This window comes from Scophthalmus maximus, chromosome 11, assembly GCF_022379125.1.
Source record: "Scophthalmus maximus strain ysfricsl-2021 chromosome 11, ASM2237912v1, whole genome shotgun sequence".
Taxonomy (NCBI): domain Eukaryota; kingdom Metazoa; phylum Chordata; class Actinopteri; order Pleuronectiformes; family Scophthalmidae; genus Scophthalmus; species Scophthalmus maximus.
This window is the reverse complement of record NC_061525.1, coordinates 10422501-10441352: the sequence shown is the minus strand read 5'-3', so window position 1 is coordinate 10441352 and position 18852 is coordinate 10422501. Positions and strand designations below refer to the sequence as shown.

At 43.3% G+C, this 18852-nt stretch overlaps 2 protein-coding genes across 4 annotated transcripts; both read right to left on the bottom strand.

Moving 5' to 3' along the window:
* Window positions 1-79: 79 nt before the first annotated feature.
* On the bottom strand, window positions 80-4352 carry serpinf2b (serpin peptidase inhibitor, clade F (alpha-2 antiplasmin, pigment epithelium derived factor), member 2b). 2 transcript variants are annotated; one of them, XM_035622344.2, is made up of 10 exons: window positions 4214-4352; window positions 3659-3735; window positions 2890-2958; window positions 2717-2788; window positions 2335-2620; window positions 2010-2153; window positions 1646-1834; window positions 1381-1523; window positions 1062-1266; window positions 80-932 (listed from the first exon to the last, which is right to left on the bottom strand). In XM_035622344.2, exons 3-10 carry the CDS (start codon window positions 2941-2943, stop codon window positions 580-582), a joined length of 1446 nt encoding a protein of 481 aa, XP_035478237.1. In that variant the 5' UTR covers window positions 2944-2958; window positions 3659-3735; window positions 4214-4352; the 3' UTR covers window positions 80-579. The 2 variants fall into 2 exon arrangements, with proteins under 2 accessions (XP_035478237.1, XP_035478236.1); XM_035622343.2 differs by lacking the exon at window positions 4214-4352 and adding an exon at window positions 3155-3256 and having other exon boundaries at window positions 3659-4071.
* A 40-nt stretch (window positions 4353-4392) lies between these two features.
* wdr81 (WD repeat domain 81) lies at window positions 4393-16998 on the bottom strand. 2 transcript variants are annotated; one of them, XM_035622342.2, is made up of 12 exons: window positions 16720-16998; window positions 15445-15941; window positions 11293-14828; window positions 11100-11207; window positions 10775-10974; window positions 10365-10546; window positions 9958-10123; window positions 9322-9487; window positions 8360-9193; window positions 8105-8250; window positions 7797-7979; window positions 4393-6191 (listed from the first exon to the last, which is right to left on the bottom strand). In XM_035622342.2, the coding sequence occupies exons 2-12, from the start codon at window positions 15804-15806 to the stop codon at window positions 5865-5867; spliced, it is 6210 nt and encodes a 2069-aa protein (XP_035478235.2). In that variant the 5' UTR covers window positions 15807-15941; window positions 16720-16998; the 3' UTR covers window positions 4393-5864. The 2 variants fall into 2 exon arrangements, with proteins under 2 accessions (XP_035478235.2, XP_047191489.1); XM_047335533.1 differs by having other exon boundaries at window positions 15445-15938.
* Between the last annotated feature and the right edge of the window lie 1854 nt (window positions 16999-18852).

Sequence of the window (18852 nt, the reverse complement as noted above, 5' to 3'; positions counted from 1 at the left end):
AGGCAAATGCTGTATCTACAACCATAAATCACTGGCATTTAGCTGCAATCACCATTACTACTGTATGTAAAAAAAGATGTAGAACTTTGCCCAGTTTAATTTACACTTGTTATACTGTATAGTAGGCTACAACCGATTTATTCATTCAAAAATGTTTTACAGTAGAACCTTGTTGAACCTTGACATATGATCCAGATGCATTTAGTTTATTATGCCAAAATACACACACACTGATGCTGTAATACTCCGACATTACACCAGAATAGTTTGGCTCTACATGTTGACACCATGGAGAATATAATTTGTTATCAAACAATAGACAACGGGTGATTTACTATGGATATAAACCATTTCTTGTATACATTTATACACTTCAGAGTCTCCAGACCAGGACACGTCATCTAGTGCAGGAACAATTTGTAATTATTTTTAATGGAATATTTAACTTTTAAAGGGGATACTAGGCTCCTCAGTTTGTCCATTCTGTAATGAAATAAAGAAATAAATGAAGCATATGTTGTCACACGGCTTTTGATCCAGCTAAAGGTCTTGGTGTGAGTTTCCTTGAAATATCAGTCCCTACTTAGGTGGGCCTCCAAATGAGCCATCATGATTCTTGTCAATTGGGAATCCCACTTTATCTTTGCTTCCAAGTTCTCCTCTCTGCAACACAGGAGCTCCAGGATTGGGATTGGTGATGACACCCATGAAGATCGGCACTTGGGTCATATCGTCCATAAGGGCAAAAAAGAAGGGTTGGGTGAGGTGGAAAACAGGGATGGACGCACGTGAAATGATCACAGTTGTGGCTGCAGCAGCCTCGGCACCTTCTTCATTTATCTCCATGCTGGATTTATGTATTACACTGGAGACCAGCAGGGGGCCCTCTGCCATATCAGCCAAGTTGGGACTGGAAAACAGTTTTCCCATGCCTAACAAAGTGAAGAGATCACAGGCTCAACTCGTGGGATTAAATAGCAAAAGAAAATCATCAAATAATAACATTTTGCTCTGATTTAAAGAAACAACCACTGTGACAAGGTTAAAAAAATAGTGTTTACCCATTTTGGTAAATGTGTCCTGTAACTCCTTAGCATACTCCAGTTTGAATTTGGGGACTTTAACTTGAACAGCCCTCTCCTTTGGCAGACGAGCATACAAGTCTGAGATATTGAGTTTTGCCAAAAGTGAAGACACATTTACTTGACCGGAAAAAGGCATGACCACCAACAAGCTCATGAACTTCTGGAATGGGAAGCTCGCTACCTGCAAAGGGAGAACAAAGGCAGCTCTGTCAGGGATTCATGCTTATTTCTAAACTGTATGTGTTTTGGGAACAGTGTCGAAACTTTTAAGACTTAGTGATTGAACTATATTTACCTGAGCCTCCAGTTCATTATCAATAAATAAACTCAGGGGATGTTTGGCATCTTCCATCACCTCAACATCAACCATGTGGTTGTCGTCCAAGTAGAAGACACCTCTTGAGGTAAAGCGCGGGTCAAATCGAGCTTTCCATTCACCTGTAAGAAAGAGTTTTCATCTCGTCAGCAAAAAAAACTCAAACATTCAGGTGATTATTAGCAAATACGAGTCTTATCATTGACAATTAAATGAATATGAGGAAATGCAATTTCTCATTCACCTTTGAAATGCACTGCATTAATCAGCATGAGGAGCAGATTGGGTGGCAGAGCCGACAGGAAGTCAGTCATCTTTCCTTGTGTTGCCTTCTCTACCCACTCATTGATCTGCTGCAAGCTCTCCAACTCTGCTGGTTCTGAGTCATATAACCGCTGGGATTCATTGATGAAGTCTTGCTTCAGCTCAAACCCTGAAACACACAATAAACACACACTTTCTCAGGTTTGGATTTCTTCTGAACCTGCTGTTGAGGTCATCTCGAATACATAACATGAGAGTTTCTGCAAGCAGGAGTTGTGCAGTCTCAACTTTTAGAGTTGTTTGAAATCATTTTGACAAAAAGCCGCGTTCTGCTAGGTAGTAACCTCCGCGCAGGAAGATGCGTGTGCCAATGAGCAGGTCATTGTTTCTGAGCTGCACCAAGACATTATGCAGAGACTGGTGGTAGCAGGGGAGAGTGTTTTCATGGAGATGATGCATCAGCAGCTCCTCTGTCTCATTTACTGCACCTGTACAGAAGAGGGGGCAATAATTGGACGAGAACAGTGACGGTCTCCAGGCGACTATAATCCAGGGCAAATTGCTGACACAATTATTCAAATGTGGTGATTATAAACAGTTTGTGTAGCACACAAGCTGCTCAGGTACGATGTGTCATGTAAAAGCAACAGCGGGACATGCATACAATACCTAAAGCCAGCTGGGAGAGGGCTAGTGATATGCTGAAAGGAGATATGATGACATTTGGTTGCTCTGGCGTTGTCTCCAGGTTCTGCAGAAGCTGCACTCCCAGTTTCTGGATGGCAGCAGCAACGGCCTCCCTTGACTCCGGGCTTCGGCCGATAGACATACAGCCCTCATCTTGTTCTTCCTCTGACGATTCCCCGTTAGGTGAACTAGCTGAGGTCGTTGCAATTACAGGTGCATCTGTGGCATTTGCAATATCTGGTTGTGCTGTACTTGCATGTTCTGCATTCTGAAGGCAGTAGTAGGATACAATTAGCACAAGGATCAATTTCCAAACAATGAATTCATAGCAAGGATTTCCAAACGTATCCGATTTGCCTCTGACCTCTGTGGGGTGGCTTGGCATCAAAGGAATAGGCACCAAGGGGACTGAAGCATCATCAGCTACCTCAGCGTTCTGTCGAGTAACAGAGTGCAAACTGACAATCTATCCAACTCTACTAAAATGCTGTAATTGTCAGGTAAAATCCTAATTTATTAGTTATGTCAGTGCTTTACTGTGACTCCTTGGCTGCAGAGATAGATCAACAGGAGTGTCAGACAGAGGTCCATGTCCTTAAAACGTAACTGCAGAAAAGAAAGAATGATGTTGGCTGGAAAATATCTGTCATTTTATGAAGCAATAAATACACGTCTTGTTGAAAACACTTCAGTATATTGTGTAAGAAATCAATATCCATCTGCCGACCTCATTTTAGCTCCTTCACTTTTAGTTAAAAGCTAGTTAAAAGCAAAATCAAGTCATAAAACATGAAGCTCTCACCATTGTTTATGGGTTCTTTGCTAGATTTTCTGCAGGTCTTAAAAACTTTCGTTATAATTAGTCGCCCTCTTTTTGAGGAACCCAGATCATCCGTAAATGTGCCTAAAATATAAAAGATACTTATTGTAGACCGTGCACCAAGAATGTCAAAGGAAAACGACAAAGTGTGAGCAGTTACCCAGGCTGTCTTGAAAAACATCCCAATATTGTAGGTGTTTTATTTAATAAAAATACTGTTATATACCAGAAAATCTAATAATGTTGGCAGAGACAATTTTGAGTAACAGTGCATTGTGGTATCTACAGACATTCAGTATTCAAAACAGCATAAAATCTCCAAAAGTATTAACTGGTGTTGTAGCATAGCCCCCTTTGCAGATTTCACACAAACTGGAAAATCCATGGTTAACAAAGTAATATTTTTTTAAATTGCATTAAGCCTTCAAATAATTCAAATGTTCAATAGTGTCCAAATAAATGCAGTGAAAAAACATTTCAACTTACCTTGAATTTAAATAGAAAAAAAATGTGCTGCCTTGTCCAAAAAAGGAGCGACCAAGTGATCGTGTGTGGCAAAATTCCTGAGAGTAAAAGATTGGCACTTACTCAGCAAACAGTTAAATATCAACTTACATTGATTGGGGCCTCATATAAGCCACTATTTGTTTGTAAATGTAGCTACTGAGACTCTTCCAAGGTTACACATTGCAGCCTGACACGCTTGGCTCGTTTGCATCTCAATGGGAAGTTGATGAATTCGTGATCAAACTTAATATTCTACAGGAAACATGACACATTAAATGCAAAAGTGTGCTAAACCCAACAGTGTGAGGGCAAACAAATACAATTTGCTGACTCCAGTTTTACACATTTGATGTCAGAGTACACAAGCCCACGCTTCCCAGAAACCTCTGGCTTTGATATTCTACCATCTCAGATGGGATAACATGTCAACAAATCTGACAGTAACACCTGACTGATTGTTCTAAAACCACGGTCAATGTTGTGACCAATAATGTCATTGAGATATTTAAAGGATTAAAAAGAAATTTAACATACCCCCCTTTTTTCCTTTACATTTCACCACTAGGCAAAGGCTTCTAGATCACATGACAGTCATCTGCAAACACAAGAGGGGACTTTGTCCAATCTGAACTCCAGTGACTCAGTGAAGGTTGGATGACAAGGCAGTCATGACGAATCCAGGTGAATCACACAGAACAACTGTGACAAAGAACAACATGGAAGTCATTTTTATTAATCCAGTAAATAAATAAGCATTTTTCAAGGACTCCAAAAGAGTTGACAAGAGATTTGGGGCCAATTGTAACATAGTCATTTGTAAAACTACTAACTTCCTTTTTAAAACCAAGCTGATTGTATTTTATGATTGAGTTTTCACTCCGGGTTTAGAAAATACCCCACAAAATATCAAAAAGTGTAGTACACCCGTTGAAGCGAATAATTAGAAAAGTAAGCAAATTGTCTTTTACAACTTGACAGTTATGGAATCATACAAGGAGCAAAGCTTTGATTGTTGGATAATACTGGGTTTTTGAAAACTTTAATTCATTAAGAATTTATTGAAAAACTGTGCTTGATTTAAGTAACATAAATCTCTACTGTACATTAATTTGCATTTCACAATAAGGAGCAAGTTAAACCACGTTTTATTGATGTCGAACTTTTCTCAACATATTCATATGCAGTTACTTATAAATGTTAAAATACAAAACTTGTTTATCTTGGCAATGACTGTTCTTCCTTTGTCAGCTTTTGTCGTGAGGAATTAGAAAGTTGTGAGACTACTAAGTGGCACACCCAGTCGAAATGGCATCTGCCGAAAAATTCCCAGTATAATGTTGCTACAGGTGTTAACTGCTAAATCAAGAATCACTGAATGCGGTTTAGAAAATCCCAAAGCAACTTCAAGTAATTTATTAGTGGATAAAAACATTCAGTCTTTGAAAATCTGAGTGAGAATCCAAATGTTACAATTTAGGCCACACATGTGCAGTAGAATAAAGGCTGTTCATTGGTAACTGACCGTTGTATGTGAGGAAAACTGAAGAGTCTCCGCTCTGTGAAGATGTGCCAAAGACGATCGTTGAAACAGCAAGTGTACAAAAAGCCTACTCTGAAAAACTCTCATGGAATATGGAGAAATGTTGATACATGATCTACAAAAAATGACTGCATAGTTTAATCAGTGCATTTGGGTACGCGTATATTCTGACATCTAGGGAAGTGAAAGGCGAGGTCTATGTATTTTTGGTGTTGTAATGCATCTATTTGGAAAGTGTAAACACTACAAGAACCAGGCCTGGTTCCACCTTCCTGAGCACGTCTCCTGACTCATTCTTTTGAACAGAATAACTGACCCGAGTCAAAAGAATAAATGACCTTGTCAAGAATTTCCCATTGTATACTATTTATACATCTATAGGCTATAAAAAAAACAACATGGGATTTACTGTACAAGATAAATGTGGCCATCAAATTCAGTGCCAACAGCCAGACAGGCAAGATTCAGCTGACTTGAGGCTTATACGAACGCCTCTTCAGAGAAACTGACAACCTGTCCAACCAGTACAACTGACCTCAAGCACAGGAGAAGGGACAGAGAGAGCTCAGACACATGGTGTCTTTGAAAATAAGACACTTCGAAAGTCAGCGGTGAGAGTGTTTAGTGCAGCTGGGAACCACTGATTTAAGCTAACAATCGAATAGCGCCATTCTCAGAGCCCAGCAGCAGAAGCCTCTTGGTGGGCAGGACGGCCAGGCTGGTCATAGTGCCACGGAAGTTCTCCGAGCTCAGCTTTGTGCTGCTGACGGGGCTCAGGGAGATATCCGCCATGGAGTACACCCCAATCTTGTTAGCCACAGTTCCGGTTACAATCTCCGAACCGTAAAGGTCAAAGGCGTGGATGGGGTCGGACTGCGACTTGTACTGGCGTACAGGCTTGTTCTCCAGATCTTTCCACACAGTGAGAGTGTAGTCAGTGGAGGAACTGATGACCAAGTTTCCATCTGCAGCCTGAAAAAGAAAACACAGGAGTGGTAAAACTAGACAGGAAGTCACTGACTGCTGATGCCATATCCCAGTTAACACTGCTAATTGTTTTGTAAAATCCAATTTCAAGATTTATAATTAAATGACAAGCAAACCCATTTGTAAAGGTTCCTTGTAAACACGCGAAAATGAAAGAAAACATGAACTAGATTCATTACTTTTAAATTAATGATAATTTGAAAAAAAAAAAAAAAACTAATCATAAGACAAGCAACTGCACACAGAACTATTTGCATCTAAAGAACAGCTTGAGATTTAATTATAATAAACATCTGACTAGCAGTGTTTTAAAATAAATTTTCTAACTTAATTTGCCACTGGTTGATGTGCCTGAAGAACTAAGGGAAATCTGAGTAATACAAAAGTGCAAATGAGAACCGCCACGGTCTTTATAATGAGTAACTTGTGTCCATGTTTGCCTAAACTTGTGCCTTTAAAACTAGAGACACAATCCTTGACCTAATGTGGGGTTAAATAAAGTTTGCACATCCTTGCGTTCTGTTGACAACAGATGTGCTGGGTACAACTTTCACCATCTCTGTACCCACTAACTTTGGGGAATGTCAAAAGCCACTTTGCTGATTGTGTTCTTGAATGTTTATCACATGACTCTTGAAGAGTACAGCCACACCTTCGAGCTGATTTATGAGGTTGTACCAGCAAAACAGTTTCTTTCTTTTTTTTAGTTTTAGACAGTACTGGATAAACGTCCCAAAAGCTCTCAACGTGCATCAAAAACAGGTCAAGTATCAGCCTAAAATAATCCAATAACCAATGTAGACAACATGTTAGTTATTTACATATATTGTGGGTTGCTCAGACAAAGAGAGTCAACACGAGTGACTAAGGCTGACGTGCATTGCGTTGGTTGTGAATTCCAGTTGTGGTCGTCCTGAAGTTTCTACTGTTTACCAGGCAGTCAGATTGTGATTTCATTTTTAAAAACACTGGAGTTGGCTCCAAACTAATTGACAGCATGTCAGTGAAGTCTACGTAGCTGCAATTTGTTAAAAAGGGACAAAGTCACAGCTCAACAACCAATATAGCATAAATGGTTCGCTCGCTTGTCTACATTAGGATGTCCCGTCAACTTTTGTGTTTAACGCTTGGGACTTTGAGTGTTAACATGTCATAAATATATCAGAATGTTTATAACAATAAGTTTGAAAGTATTTTAATATGATGCAAGTAATACCTTTTTATGTTTATCTAAATACATTTTAGGCTAATTAGGCAGGTATAGTGCAATAATTTTTCCATCTGTGACAAATCAACTGGTTAAAAAGTAGGTATGATTTCAGTAGGCCAAGATCCTTTTTGGCTGCCCTTCCTACACTATTCTAAAATCCCTCATTTATGTACCATAGTTGTCATTATTGTAATTTGAAAGCATGAGCTTTTATTATTGTATTATCATTATTCACATAATATTCCTAAAGTGTTAGAAATACTTTCTATTTATTGAACACCACTGACTAATGTTTTCCCCACACTCAGCTTTATTCAGTAAAACAGTCGTAAGGAAAAGAAAACTACACACACAAGATGCACACACATTCCACAGTGTACCTTCATTTGGAGGATATCTCCCTCGTGAGCCGGCCAGCCCTTCAGAACGAGCCCTGTGCGTGCGTCTAGGAGAACAATGAAGCCAGATGAGAAACCGGCCGCCACCGTGCGTCCTGAAGGGCTCACTGCCAGGTAGCGGATGAGCCCAGCACTCAAATTGCTGTATGCCAAACGAAATTCGTGCTGGAGATACAGGGAAAGATTTGTCAATATCAAGTCTGAAATAACTCTGTAAATTTGCTACTTTTTTGAAAACACTAACATGGCACAGGTCTCGACGGAATGAGCTTGCTAAGTTAAATTGCTACCTGCAATCCTGGTTTGCGAGGATCAATGAAGCGGAGAACAGAATCTGCGCTGCCAAACACCACACTGCATTGTGGAGCAGGCATGGTGGTGACAGCTGTAATGGGATTCTTGCCATCCACGGCTTCATACGAGCGGATCTGCTTGGCTGAGGACAAAAGAATGCAGATATATACAAAAGTACATAAACAAAATGTTAAGCTCCAGGAAACATCTGTAATCGTGAGCAGTCATGCCTGGTGATTGATATCCCGTACCTGTATACTGGTCCCACAGATGCACAGTCCCATCACAGCTGACTACCTCCTGTGAAGCCTCAAGCTGTCCAACATAGAAGACAGACTTTCGATGATCGTTGTATGTTAACCTTGGCTCAACTTCCTGTGTCCCATCACCATGGTTATAAAGAGGCCAAAGCTTCACAGTTTTGTCTTTACTGCCAGAGAGGAAGTAATCCTCTCCTGCCAGTGGTGCCAAACACTTTGTGGTGCCCGAATGACCAAGAAAGCTCTGCAGTCGGATCTGGTGGAAGTGGAAATGTGGATCCTGTTGGTTGAGACCGATCTCATACTGCCAGTAGGCAAGCCAGTTGCCCTGCAGGGAGCGGCCACTGCGAGGGAGTTCCTGCTTCAGGGCACTGTCCTCCAGGTTGGTGCCTGTTACCCAGGAGCCGGAAAAAGAAGCCAGTGTGCCAACAGATGGAGCGGTGAAGGTGGAGGAAGTGGAGACTACTGGTGTTGTGTGGCTGGTGCGTCCCCAAGAGTTGGCCAAGCCCAGGTTGGGGCTACCACCGTAATCAGTGTCTTGGGACACTTGGATACGGTTTCCAACCAGGTGACTCCCAAACGTGCCAGACTCAGGGAGGGAGTCCCCCAGTGGCGTGGAGCTACTTGAGGGTGCAGGAAAGGGGCTGCAACCCACACGTCTGCTGAAACCAGAAGAGAGAGCCATGGAGGATGGAGGCAGTTCTGCCATGGATGTTGCTGTGAGGTTCGTCTCTGGATTCCCCTGGCTCACACTCTGATGGTAAGACTGGGCCAACTGCCAGACCAGCTCGTGGTTGGGAACCAGCTTACGAATTGCCATGTCACCTGCGGAATCACAATAAATACACTGATTCATAACGATGAGGCACATTATATCACAGTTTACTGCCCTCTTCCTGCTGGATATGGTATTTTGTATTTGACATGAGATTGAGATGAGAGGCATTTCCAACCTATGAGACAGTAGAAGGGGATGTAGGAGGCATGGGCCATCTCAGGATTAAATACAGTCTGCAGCTCCTCCAAGACCCCCAACTCATAAGTAACGGTCGAATCTTCAGCTGTACAAACATCCACCACCGTGACCTCTCCCACAATCCTGCGAGGGGCACTGTCCAGCTAACAGCCAAAGAGATGCAGGTACATTGATAAACATTTAAGTTGTCTGATGCTACAATAACAACCGTCTTGTCTTGTCCTGTCCTGTCCTGTCCTGTCCTGTCCTCTCTCTCTCTCTCTCTCTCTCTCTCTCTCTCTCTCTCTCTCTCTCTCTCTCTCTCTCTCTCTCTCTCTCTCTCTCTCTCTCTCTCTCTCTCTCTCTCTCTCTCTCTCTCTCTCTCTCTCTCTCTCTCTCTCTCTCTCTCTCTCTCTCTCTCTCTCTCTCTCTCTCTCTCTCTCTCGTTTTTATTTATATCAATAATTTCATAGAACTCTGTCATTTATTTTACATTCAGCTCTCTGTGACAGATCTGCTTGTTGACAGTATTCTAAAAATAGATTTGAAATAACAAAATATCAATCAGTATATATATATATATATATATATATAGTGTGCCTGTGTGCGCGCGTGCGTGTGTGTGTGTGTGTACCTGGGGTTGCAGAGAATGCAGCAGAGAGAAAACAGTGAAAAAGCAACGCAGAGTTTCAGCCATATGCTGTTGCACCATCTCCCTCCCAATGCGCAGACAGATGAGAGCCATCAGGCTGAGTGTCTTGAGACAGACGGCAGTGCGTGTCTGCACCCCACTGGGGAACCTGTGTACAGCAGAAATAAACCAACCAAACACAGGATGAATAACAAATCTACTGTATTGAACAACATTTGAATGATTACTTTTAAACACAAGCAGGAAAAAGATAGAGTAGAAAAAAAGTAGAAAAAGGCAAACAATCTGGAATGTTTTACAATCATGCTGGTGTTTGACAAGCCATGGTTAAATCATTGCCGTCATTTGTGCTGCCTACACATGCATGTTGTGTGTACATTGGTATTTACCCCATACTGGGTGTGGTGAGCAGGTCCAGTAGCGGCAGAAGCACATCCTGATTGATCTTCATGAGCATGTCCATTAGAGTTGTATCGGAGAGAAAGACAATGATCTTCTGCGTAAGTGCGACAGCGCCAAGCAGACTTGCCTCCTTACGTGTGTTAAGACGCTGCGAAGAAGGTCGAGATACCTCGAAAAACAAACACATTGGCAAGATTAAAAAAGGAGAGCGGTTCCAATTCTGATACCAGAATGGGAAATGCCTCTGATACTGCCGCAAGCGCCAGATCAGTCATCGGCGAGTAAACCAAATGTTCTGTATCTATCCAACAACACGTCTTTAAAGTATAGTAGTTTCACCCAGTATGTAAACATGCAAGTGTTAATTCTCTTATATTTATGACTTTTCTCCTCTTACCAGATATCCTATGTAAGGCAGGTACTGGTAGGTCAGTACAGGCTCGCCATAAAGTTGAGCTATGTAGATGAGACAGTCCAACACGGGTCCTGCTGTCTGATCACCGACCACAGGTTTCTTCTCATACACGCTGCCCATTCCCACACTGTCCAGACTGCTCTCCTCAGATGCAGGGGCCACAAACTGGTGGTTCTTGGGCCCTGGAGAGGTCATGAGAAGAAAGAGGGTTGAAGAAACACAGGCAGTGTCACATTTCATACAGAGCATGGGTTTTGTCAACGCACAAATGGCGTAATTTAACTTTTATGAAGTAAATTATACGTACCAATGTAACAATTTGTGAGCAATCGCAGCAAATTTCTAGCGATGTATCGAGACGTCACTGTCGGTCCAAGTTTTGCCGACAGCCAGCGAACTGTTTTGCAGATTGTATCTGTGTGTGGAGACATGTCTGTCAACTTTGAAACTCATCAGTTTATACAAACATTGTCCAACATAAACATCCATCATTCACTCACCTAGAAGAATTTTTTGCTCTTTCTCCTCAGAGTTTTCCAATGGATCATGGTCGTCGTCGTCCTCCTCCTGCTCTCCCACAATGCCTTTCTCTTCCAGTGCCATTCCATTAACAAACTCACCCTCCAGAGTAATAACTGTGGCTCCTGAAGCTTCCGTGCAACCGGAGAGTGTGAGGTCCAGGTTTGGTATAGTATCATCTGTCCCCTCATTACCCTCATAAGTCTCTGTCACCTCATCTTCCTCCATCTCTCCTCCCTCTTCTCCCTCGCTCGCTTGCTTCAGGTCCTGGCTGCTGTCAGCCGATTTGAGACTGGCTCGATCCCGCATGGAGTCTCCATCACCCAGCGAGAGTTCACTTGTGCTGCTTTTGTCACTTAGTTTCCCCACACTGAGCGACTCCTGGTCCTGATCCTTGGATGCAGAGTTCTGGCTATGCTGTTTCCCAGCAGCTACACCTGCACCACTGTTGACATAGAACCCATTCTGAAAGTCCTCTGCCTCCGAGAGAAACACTTGGTCATTGAGACTGATGCCGGAGGAGTAGTCGACCAGCCCTGTGTCCCCCACAACTCCACCGGCTCCACTACCACCACCCGTATTCCCGCTAACAGAGCCAGGCGATGGCCGCACCTCACCGCACTGAAAGTCCTCTTCCTCTCCAAGATTACATGTGCCCGCCCTCATCCCTTTACACGCTTCCCCACCAGAGCCTGAGATGCAGCTTTCGAAGCCAGTGATGACCTGCAACACGTGGGGGAGTAAGCCGGAAAGAAAGGCCTGCAGGCCGAGCCGCACGATCAACTGCAGAATGAAACAGTCAGTGTAGAGATAGAAACGTCCTCGCAGACAATGTGGGTTTTCATACACGTTGATCAGTGGCTTCAGCAAGTACTTGTTTGCATTTCTGGGGCCCAGGACTCTAGAGATGGGCTCAAAAAGGTACCAAGCAGCATAGACAGCTGTGGACTCCTCAAGCATGAGGGCTAAAATGAAGGGCAAGAGAATCTCAAGTCCCTCAGCTGTGATGCTACCATGCAACAGTGTCTCAAGCTGCTGCCACAGGTGAAAGACAATGTCTCTTCCTTGAAGGCTACATGTGGTCTCAATCTTAGTGTGGTAGGAAAAGATAAAATGATGAAGTGCTGAAAAATAGGACGGGAAAGGAAAGGGGGTGATGATTGAGTTCAATAACTGGCAGGGGTTTGGAGGAGGGAGACCATCGCAGATGGGGTCATATTTGAAGAGGAGAGGACGTGGGCAGTTTGGTAACTCGCTGTGTGCTACTCCAGAGTGTTTCTCTATTAGCAGCAGTGTCTCAAGAGCATGGTGCAAAGACAGTGGGACATCCCGGAGGCTGGCAGAGCATAGCTTCATAACAGCTTGGAAACGCTGTCTGAGGGGTGTGCCCGGTTTCATTCCTCTCAGTTTAAAGGTGAAGAATATCTCAGCGATGAGAACACCAAGGGCCTGCATGTCTCTTTGGTAGAGCAGTGTCAGAGAGGGGAGAGATTCAATCATCCCACCGTTCCTCATGCAGTCGCTAGATCCCGCAGGGTGCTGTACATCAGCGTGTAGACTCTTCACCAGGAAATTGTTCAACTTCTCCAACTCTTCCAAAGGCTGCAGTGGGTTGAAGCCTTCGGGAAGGATAATCTTGATTTCCTCTGCAGTGGGGGCAGGTACACTCCCATCCAAATGTTTTTTGTTCATCGTCCCACCTCTTTGTAACATGGCACTGCGTAAACCAGGGAAATCACCAGGGAATGAACTCGGGGACTGGGACACAATAAGCGCTGTCTGCTCTCCTCCCATTTTTCCTACTGCTGCACTGACACTTGGCAGTGGCACAGAGCAAGATGCAGAAGTGGATGAAACAGTGGACGCTAATGAGTCCAAAGCTTCTGTACCTTGTTCAAGATCATCATCTCTGTCTACCATGGTCCAGCCACTGGACTCACACCCTATGGACTCGGGCACCATTCCATCAACAGTGACAGCCAAGGTGTTGTTATTAGGGATGTGTAGAGAAGGCACTTTAAGAGCAGCAAGGCCAAGGAGAGGAGGTTCAGCTGGGGCATACTGCGAGGGAGATAAGCGGGGTGGGTGGGGTTGGTCAAACAGTTGAACCACACCGTACGTAGTCAGATTGGTGTGGTTGTCCACGAGGTGTAGGCACACGTTCTTGGCTTTTACAGCTTCTTTACCAGACAGCTTAAAGCCAAATGTGAGGTCTATCCAGTGATGCAAATGCTTGGACACCTCTCTGCTCTCCAGAAGGCGCCGGTGGACCTCAACAAACTCCTCACAAGACTTGCACCATGAAGGCACATCCAGGTCTGGCATGTCGGGGTGAATGGAGCAGAAGATGGTGGGATCCGTGTAGAACTCTGGAATGCATTCGTCAGGTGTCCAGCTCTGCATGCGCTCCATACTGGCTGGGTATTCATTAGGCTCCCACTGGGATCTAACATGGCTGCACAACACTGACTTGGGAGTCTGCCGGGCTTTGTAGACATAGTAGGTAATGTCTGACAAAACGTCAGATATGTGATGAGGTACATGGAGGTGGTCAGACTGCCCGGCCCCACCAGCACCTACAGAGCCACCGAGGTCTCCACCTACACCACCTCCACCAACCCCGCTACTCGCTGCTGCTGCCAAAGCCTCTTTGGTCATCTCATATGTAAAGTCCAGCTGTTTATCCCCCTTATTGAGCCTGAACTTTGACCTCCTGAGGTCCCGGAACTTTCCAAATGGCACAGTGAAATCCACCACCCATGGCAGCACTGGGTGATAATTGGGGTCTCCTTCCCGCCGTCCTGCTAACCTGTTTAGTTCCATCAAGTAGCGGAAGTTACTGACTCGCCCATGAACCCAGTCCAAGACCAACGTCTTGAGCTCATCAAAGCAGTCTTTGCAAAGTCTTTTGTTCTCTTGGCTCACACATACACTGTCCCTTTGAAGGACACTTCTTGGCACTTGTCGGCCCGTGACATCACCGTTTGTTTCCATCCCCAGTTCCTCATAATGCCCTAGGTTGAGCTTGAGCCGGCTGCAGAGCTGCTCATCAACTGCAATGTCCTGCAGAGAGAGCTCACCACAAGACAGACCTGCTGCATGACATGCCTGCAGAGCTATTAGTAACTGGTAGAGAATGAACAACACTTTGGCGTGGCTGTTAGCGAGCTTGGCTGGGCTGAAAGAGACAATATCTTGGAGTGAATACTGAGTATATGGTAGAATCAAGTACAACATTTCTACCGTCTCTAGCAGACACTCTGCGGGCAGAACATTCGGACACAGGTGGTCTGACTGGGACTTGGAAAAGCAAGATGAACTGGATGGCAAACAGCTTTCTTTCTCCTTCTCTCTAGCTGGAGAAAGGGATGGTGACGCTCTGTCAGATGAGATGAAGGTGCAATTGAAGAGTTTCTGCAGAGCATGACGCACTGCATCTACAGCTGCAACGTGCATCTGCCCATTAGCTCCTGCATATGGCTGCACAAGTTTGTGATGAAAGTCACGCCATAGATTCCTGAAAAGGGAAAGAAAGACAAAAAGCTGAAAGATTTCTATCTTAAACATTTTTCTTCATTTAGGCATTTGAAAAAAGATACATACGTTTCACATGAGCAACCTCACTCAACAGTGAAGGAGAGACCCTGTCCCAAATGTAACTGAATGCACAGAGGCAAATTCAATACCAATATCAATACCATCTCTACATGTTCCAAAAGCCCAAGGTCAAATCCTCGAATTGATTGTTGATTGAGTCCAAAACAATTATAGAGTAAATAAATTAAATCAAAGATTAAATTAATATAAAATCCCCCAAAAAGCCTAGAATCATCTCTTTCCAGAAGAGAGACATTGCATTTTTGCCTTAGACAGGTAATAAGAAGACAATTCAATTAATTGTTATTATGTAATCCAAACAATTAACTTTTCGATAAATACATTTTTCAATGAGCGCTACCTATAAAAGTTGCGTAGAAGAGTAATTAATGTTCACAAACAGTAACTCAACAGTCCATTGTCTTGGAGGTGATAGCTCGTCATCATGTTTAATTTTTACAGCTTTCAGACAAGCCAAAGGACAACAAGCATGGCCACATTTTTCAGGAAGATATCAATATATATATATACAGTACCTGACATTATGCTGTGACACACACTGCATGGTTTTGACATAAGAATCTGGTGGCATGAATTCCATTTGTCGATCGCAGGGGTCTCTGGCCAATCTGTAGCTCAACTTGCTTTTCCTCAGACCCTGAATGCACACCCGTGTCCAGCCAGGAGGCAGCTTCGACTGGGAACACTGAAGGTATGTGGAAACTTCAGCCTTGCTGATGCTGTCAAAGCGCGCACAGCGCATGACCCTTTTTTCCCTCAGGCCGATCACCCAGCGCGTAGGAACGAGGGCTATGAGCTCCCGGGGACGGGGGCCCAGGCCTTGCTGCCGTCGGTCAATCCCCAAGTCTTTCTCGACTACATGCATCAGCCAATCCATGCTGAGTCCCCAATGATTGTCCAGAGTTGCACACTGATCAGCTTTGTTCACCTCGCTGTCGCACACCGAAGACGGTTGTCAGACATTCATGGAGGAAGAAATCGAGGTCATCAAGGCAGACCCGAGTCTCTTCTTCTGGGGATTTCAATGACAGACAAAAACAGGCAATAAGATTAGCAAAACGCGTCTTATGTCATGCTTTGCTTCTGATATTGGCATGTTAGCCAGAAATAGGAGAATGTTTTCCACAGAGGAGAAATTCAGGTTGTAATGTGATGCTGGTGAATGCATATGACTCTTCTCCAAGAGCCTGGAAGTTTGAGCTCATCTCACATGACTGGACTACTCCTAACCCTATCAACAAATCTACACCCTGGTGGAAAGTTACAGAACAAGCTTCACATTTTAAGATTCATTATTTTAACCTGTCACCATCCTACAATCTAACTATCACTCAGTGATTGTTATTGAGTGTAGATCTTACTTTACTAATGTCAAGTCCCGCAAGATGCTCATACAGTAACAGTAGCTACAAGTTAAGTATTAATCTCGTTGGTAACAGGCTGACAGTAATAATAATAATAGTATAATAATGCCCAGCAGTTTTGAGTCTCAAATAAACCATGTAAACATGGTTTAGCTAATGACAACCTCTTCAACGCTATTGATATCGGAAATGCAAAAGCTTGAAGAGGAAGCTTGGGCAAAAGGGGAAGTAACATCAACTTAATGCTATCGGTTAGCATAACGAAGACGCTAACGCAATGAAAACGCGGACTCAAGCGAGGAGAAAGCCTTCATACAGTTAATAGAATGAACAACAGTAAATTAAACAACCTCAGTTGTACGTGCCCAACGCCTCCCCGCTGTGATAACAGACACAACCGCGCTCGCTGGTTGTTATGTAGCTCACCTTCTCACCACTTGTAGCAGATGACAGCTAGCTAGCGTGGAGCTAACGGTGCACCGGCGGTTCCGTGTGTCGTGAGTTTAGTGCAACATGAACTTCGCAGAACGACGACATGCTGGTGGGGCGGCGGGCGTCCCCCGCTCCGTCTGTCCGGTCCGGTGTTCACAGGTGCGGACGGCGCTCGGTCACCGCGGCGGAGTGTTTTTGCTCTGCGCCAGCTGGAGCCATGTTGCTGAAGCGACGCCTCACGTGACACACAGCGACAGAAGCAGCGGCCCCTGGTCACGTGACACAGCGACAGCAGCAGCGGCCCCCGGTCACGTGACCCGAGCCGGTGCATATGTATGGAAGGACAGGCGCCATAGATTTACTAATGACAGGAACACTGTCGCTGCACAGCTGACTCGCAGGAGCGTGTGACACGCACCAGACAGAGGTCACCAAATGGAACATCTGGATTGAAACAAGTAATTAATAACAGAAACAGCACTGCTAATTAAAACCACAAATAAAATACGAACAAAAGCTCAAACATATATGTGTTCAGGTAAATCTTCATTATTACACACTCAGGGATTAAGAAGATTGAATCTATAGATGAACTTTAAAAACATTCATGAAGGGGGAAGATGCAATTATCAGGGGCACACTAATGACACAACAATGTGCATCAACTGAAAATGACTGATCATGTGTATACTTGGTTTTTTTTTTTTAAGCTGGGGGCTTGAAATGGAGAGCGGGGATTGGTCAGTTAGTAAGTGATGAGCAGTGCAGTTTAGAGATGGATGCTGGGGCCAGTCCAATGAGCCCATGCACTGTTTTGGGAACAAATAAAATAGCTTTGATGTGAATGGTAATCAATGAAGAGAAGCCAGTAGTGGTGTGGTCATCTGAGCAAGAAGTAGAAAGTCAACTTTGCCCAACCAACCAGACATAGTGGTGGAGGACAAGGAGCAGAAGAGGAGAGTGGCGATAGATTGGGATTACATGAAGAGATGGAAGATAGAAAACACAGTGTCAGGCAAATCCACAGAGTAAGTTCTCCGAGTAATTGGGAACAACCTATTGTTCCTGCCAAGTCTCTGGGTTACACCAAATGTTGATTTAGTCAACATATAAATGTTAATCATTGTATTATCTTTTAGAGCATTCTCATTTAATTTTTAAGTCTCAGAGTTTGACAGAGTAGCACTGTTTAGTTCGCTGTGTTAATGTCGTGTTGCTTCATTTTTCAGGCCAGAAAATGACTTTTGAATCATATTCCACACTACTTAACTTCCTCCCAAACTGACTGTTAAACAAGTTCAGAGTCTGCTGCTACTTTCAACACAGGAGGGATATTTTACTTCTTATGCCTGACTGGGCTGTAGTGAGACTTATCTACACAAGATGGCGTTATGTCTGCAGTTTCACAGACAAATTCTTCAGCAGTCTTGTGCAGAGAGTTTACAACATGTACTGTAAATCTGCTTTCATTGATCTTCATTATGTTGTTTAGATGCGATAACTGCATCAGGAACTCAGTCTACAATGTGGTGCTGTCACTTAATGAGATTGATTGTCCTTACAAATTTTTTCCACAACATTCTCTTTTTTATTAATTCTTCCAGAAATTCATGCCGTGAGTTGAAGTTGGACCCTTTACTGTGCATACATGTGAAAACAGAGAGTAGTGTCAAATATGGGGTATTAATAATGCACAATTTCATATCTATACAGAATAGATCAAATGTTATGTTGTTACTGTATCTGATTCAATATTTATATTTTGTTCTCTTAGGTGGTTGTTATTGAGTATAGCTAGTGAGGACATGCTTTAAATGGATGCTGCAAACTTTATATATGGATGTGATTTGATAAATATGACTATTGAAGATTATCAAGATTATTCTTTTGTTTTTGTTTTTTTGTGTGATTAGAATCCTGCTGCTGTTCATGAATGGAAAGGTGCTCCTCTGAATGTGTACAACAGACACTTCAAAATTTGATATTTTAAAGGATGGTAGCTTTAAAAACATATTTTGGGTGAGTGCATGCTAAGCAGACAAAACTGATCAAACAGATTGGTAGAAAGAAATTATTGTCAAAGCTCAACAAATGACTGTTAAAATTATAACAAATTCTTCAAAACAA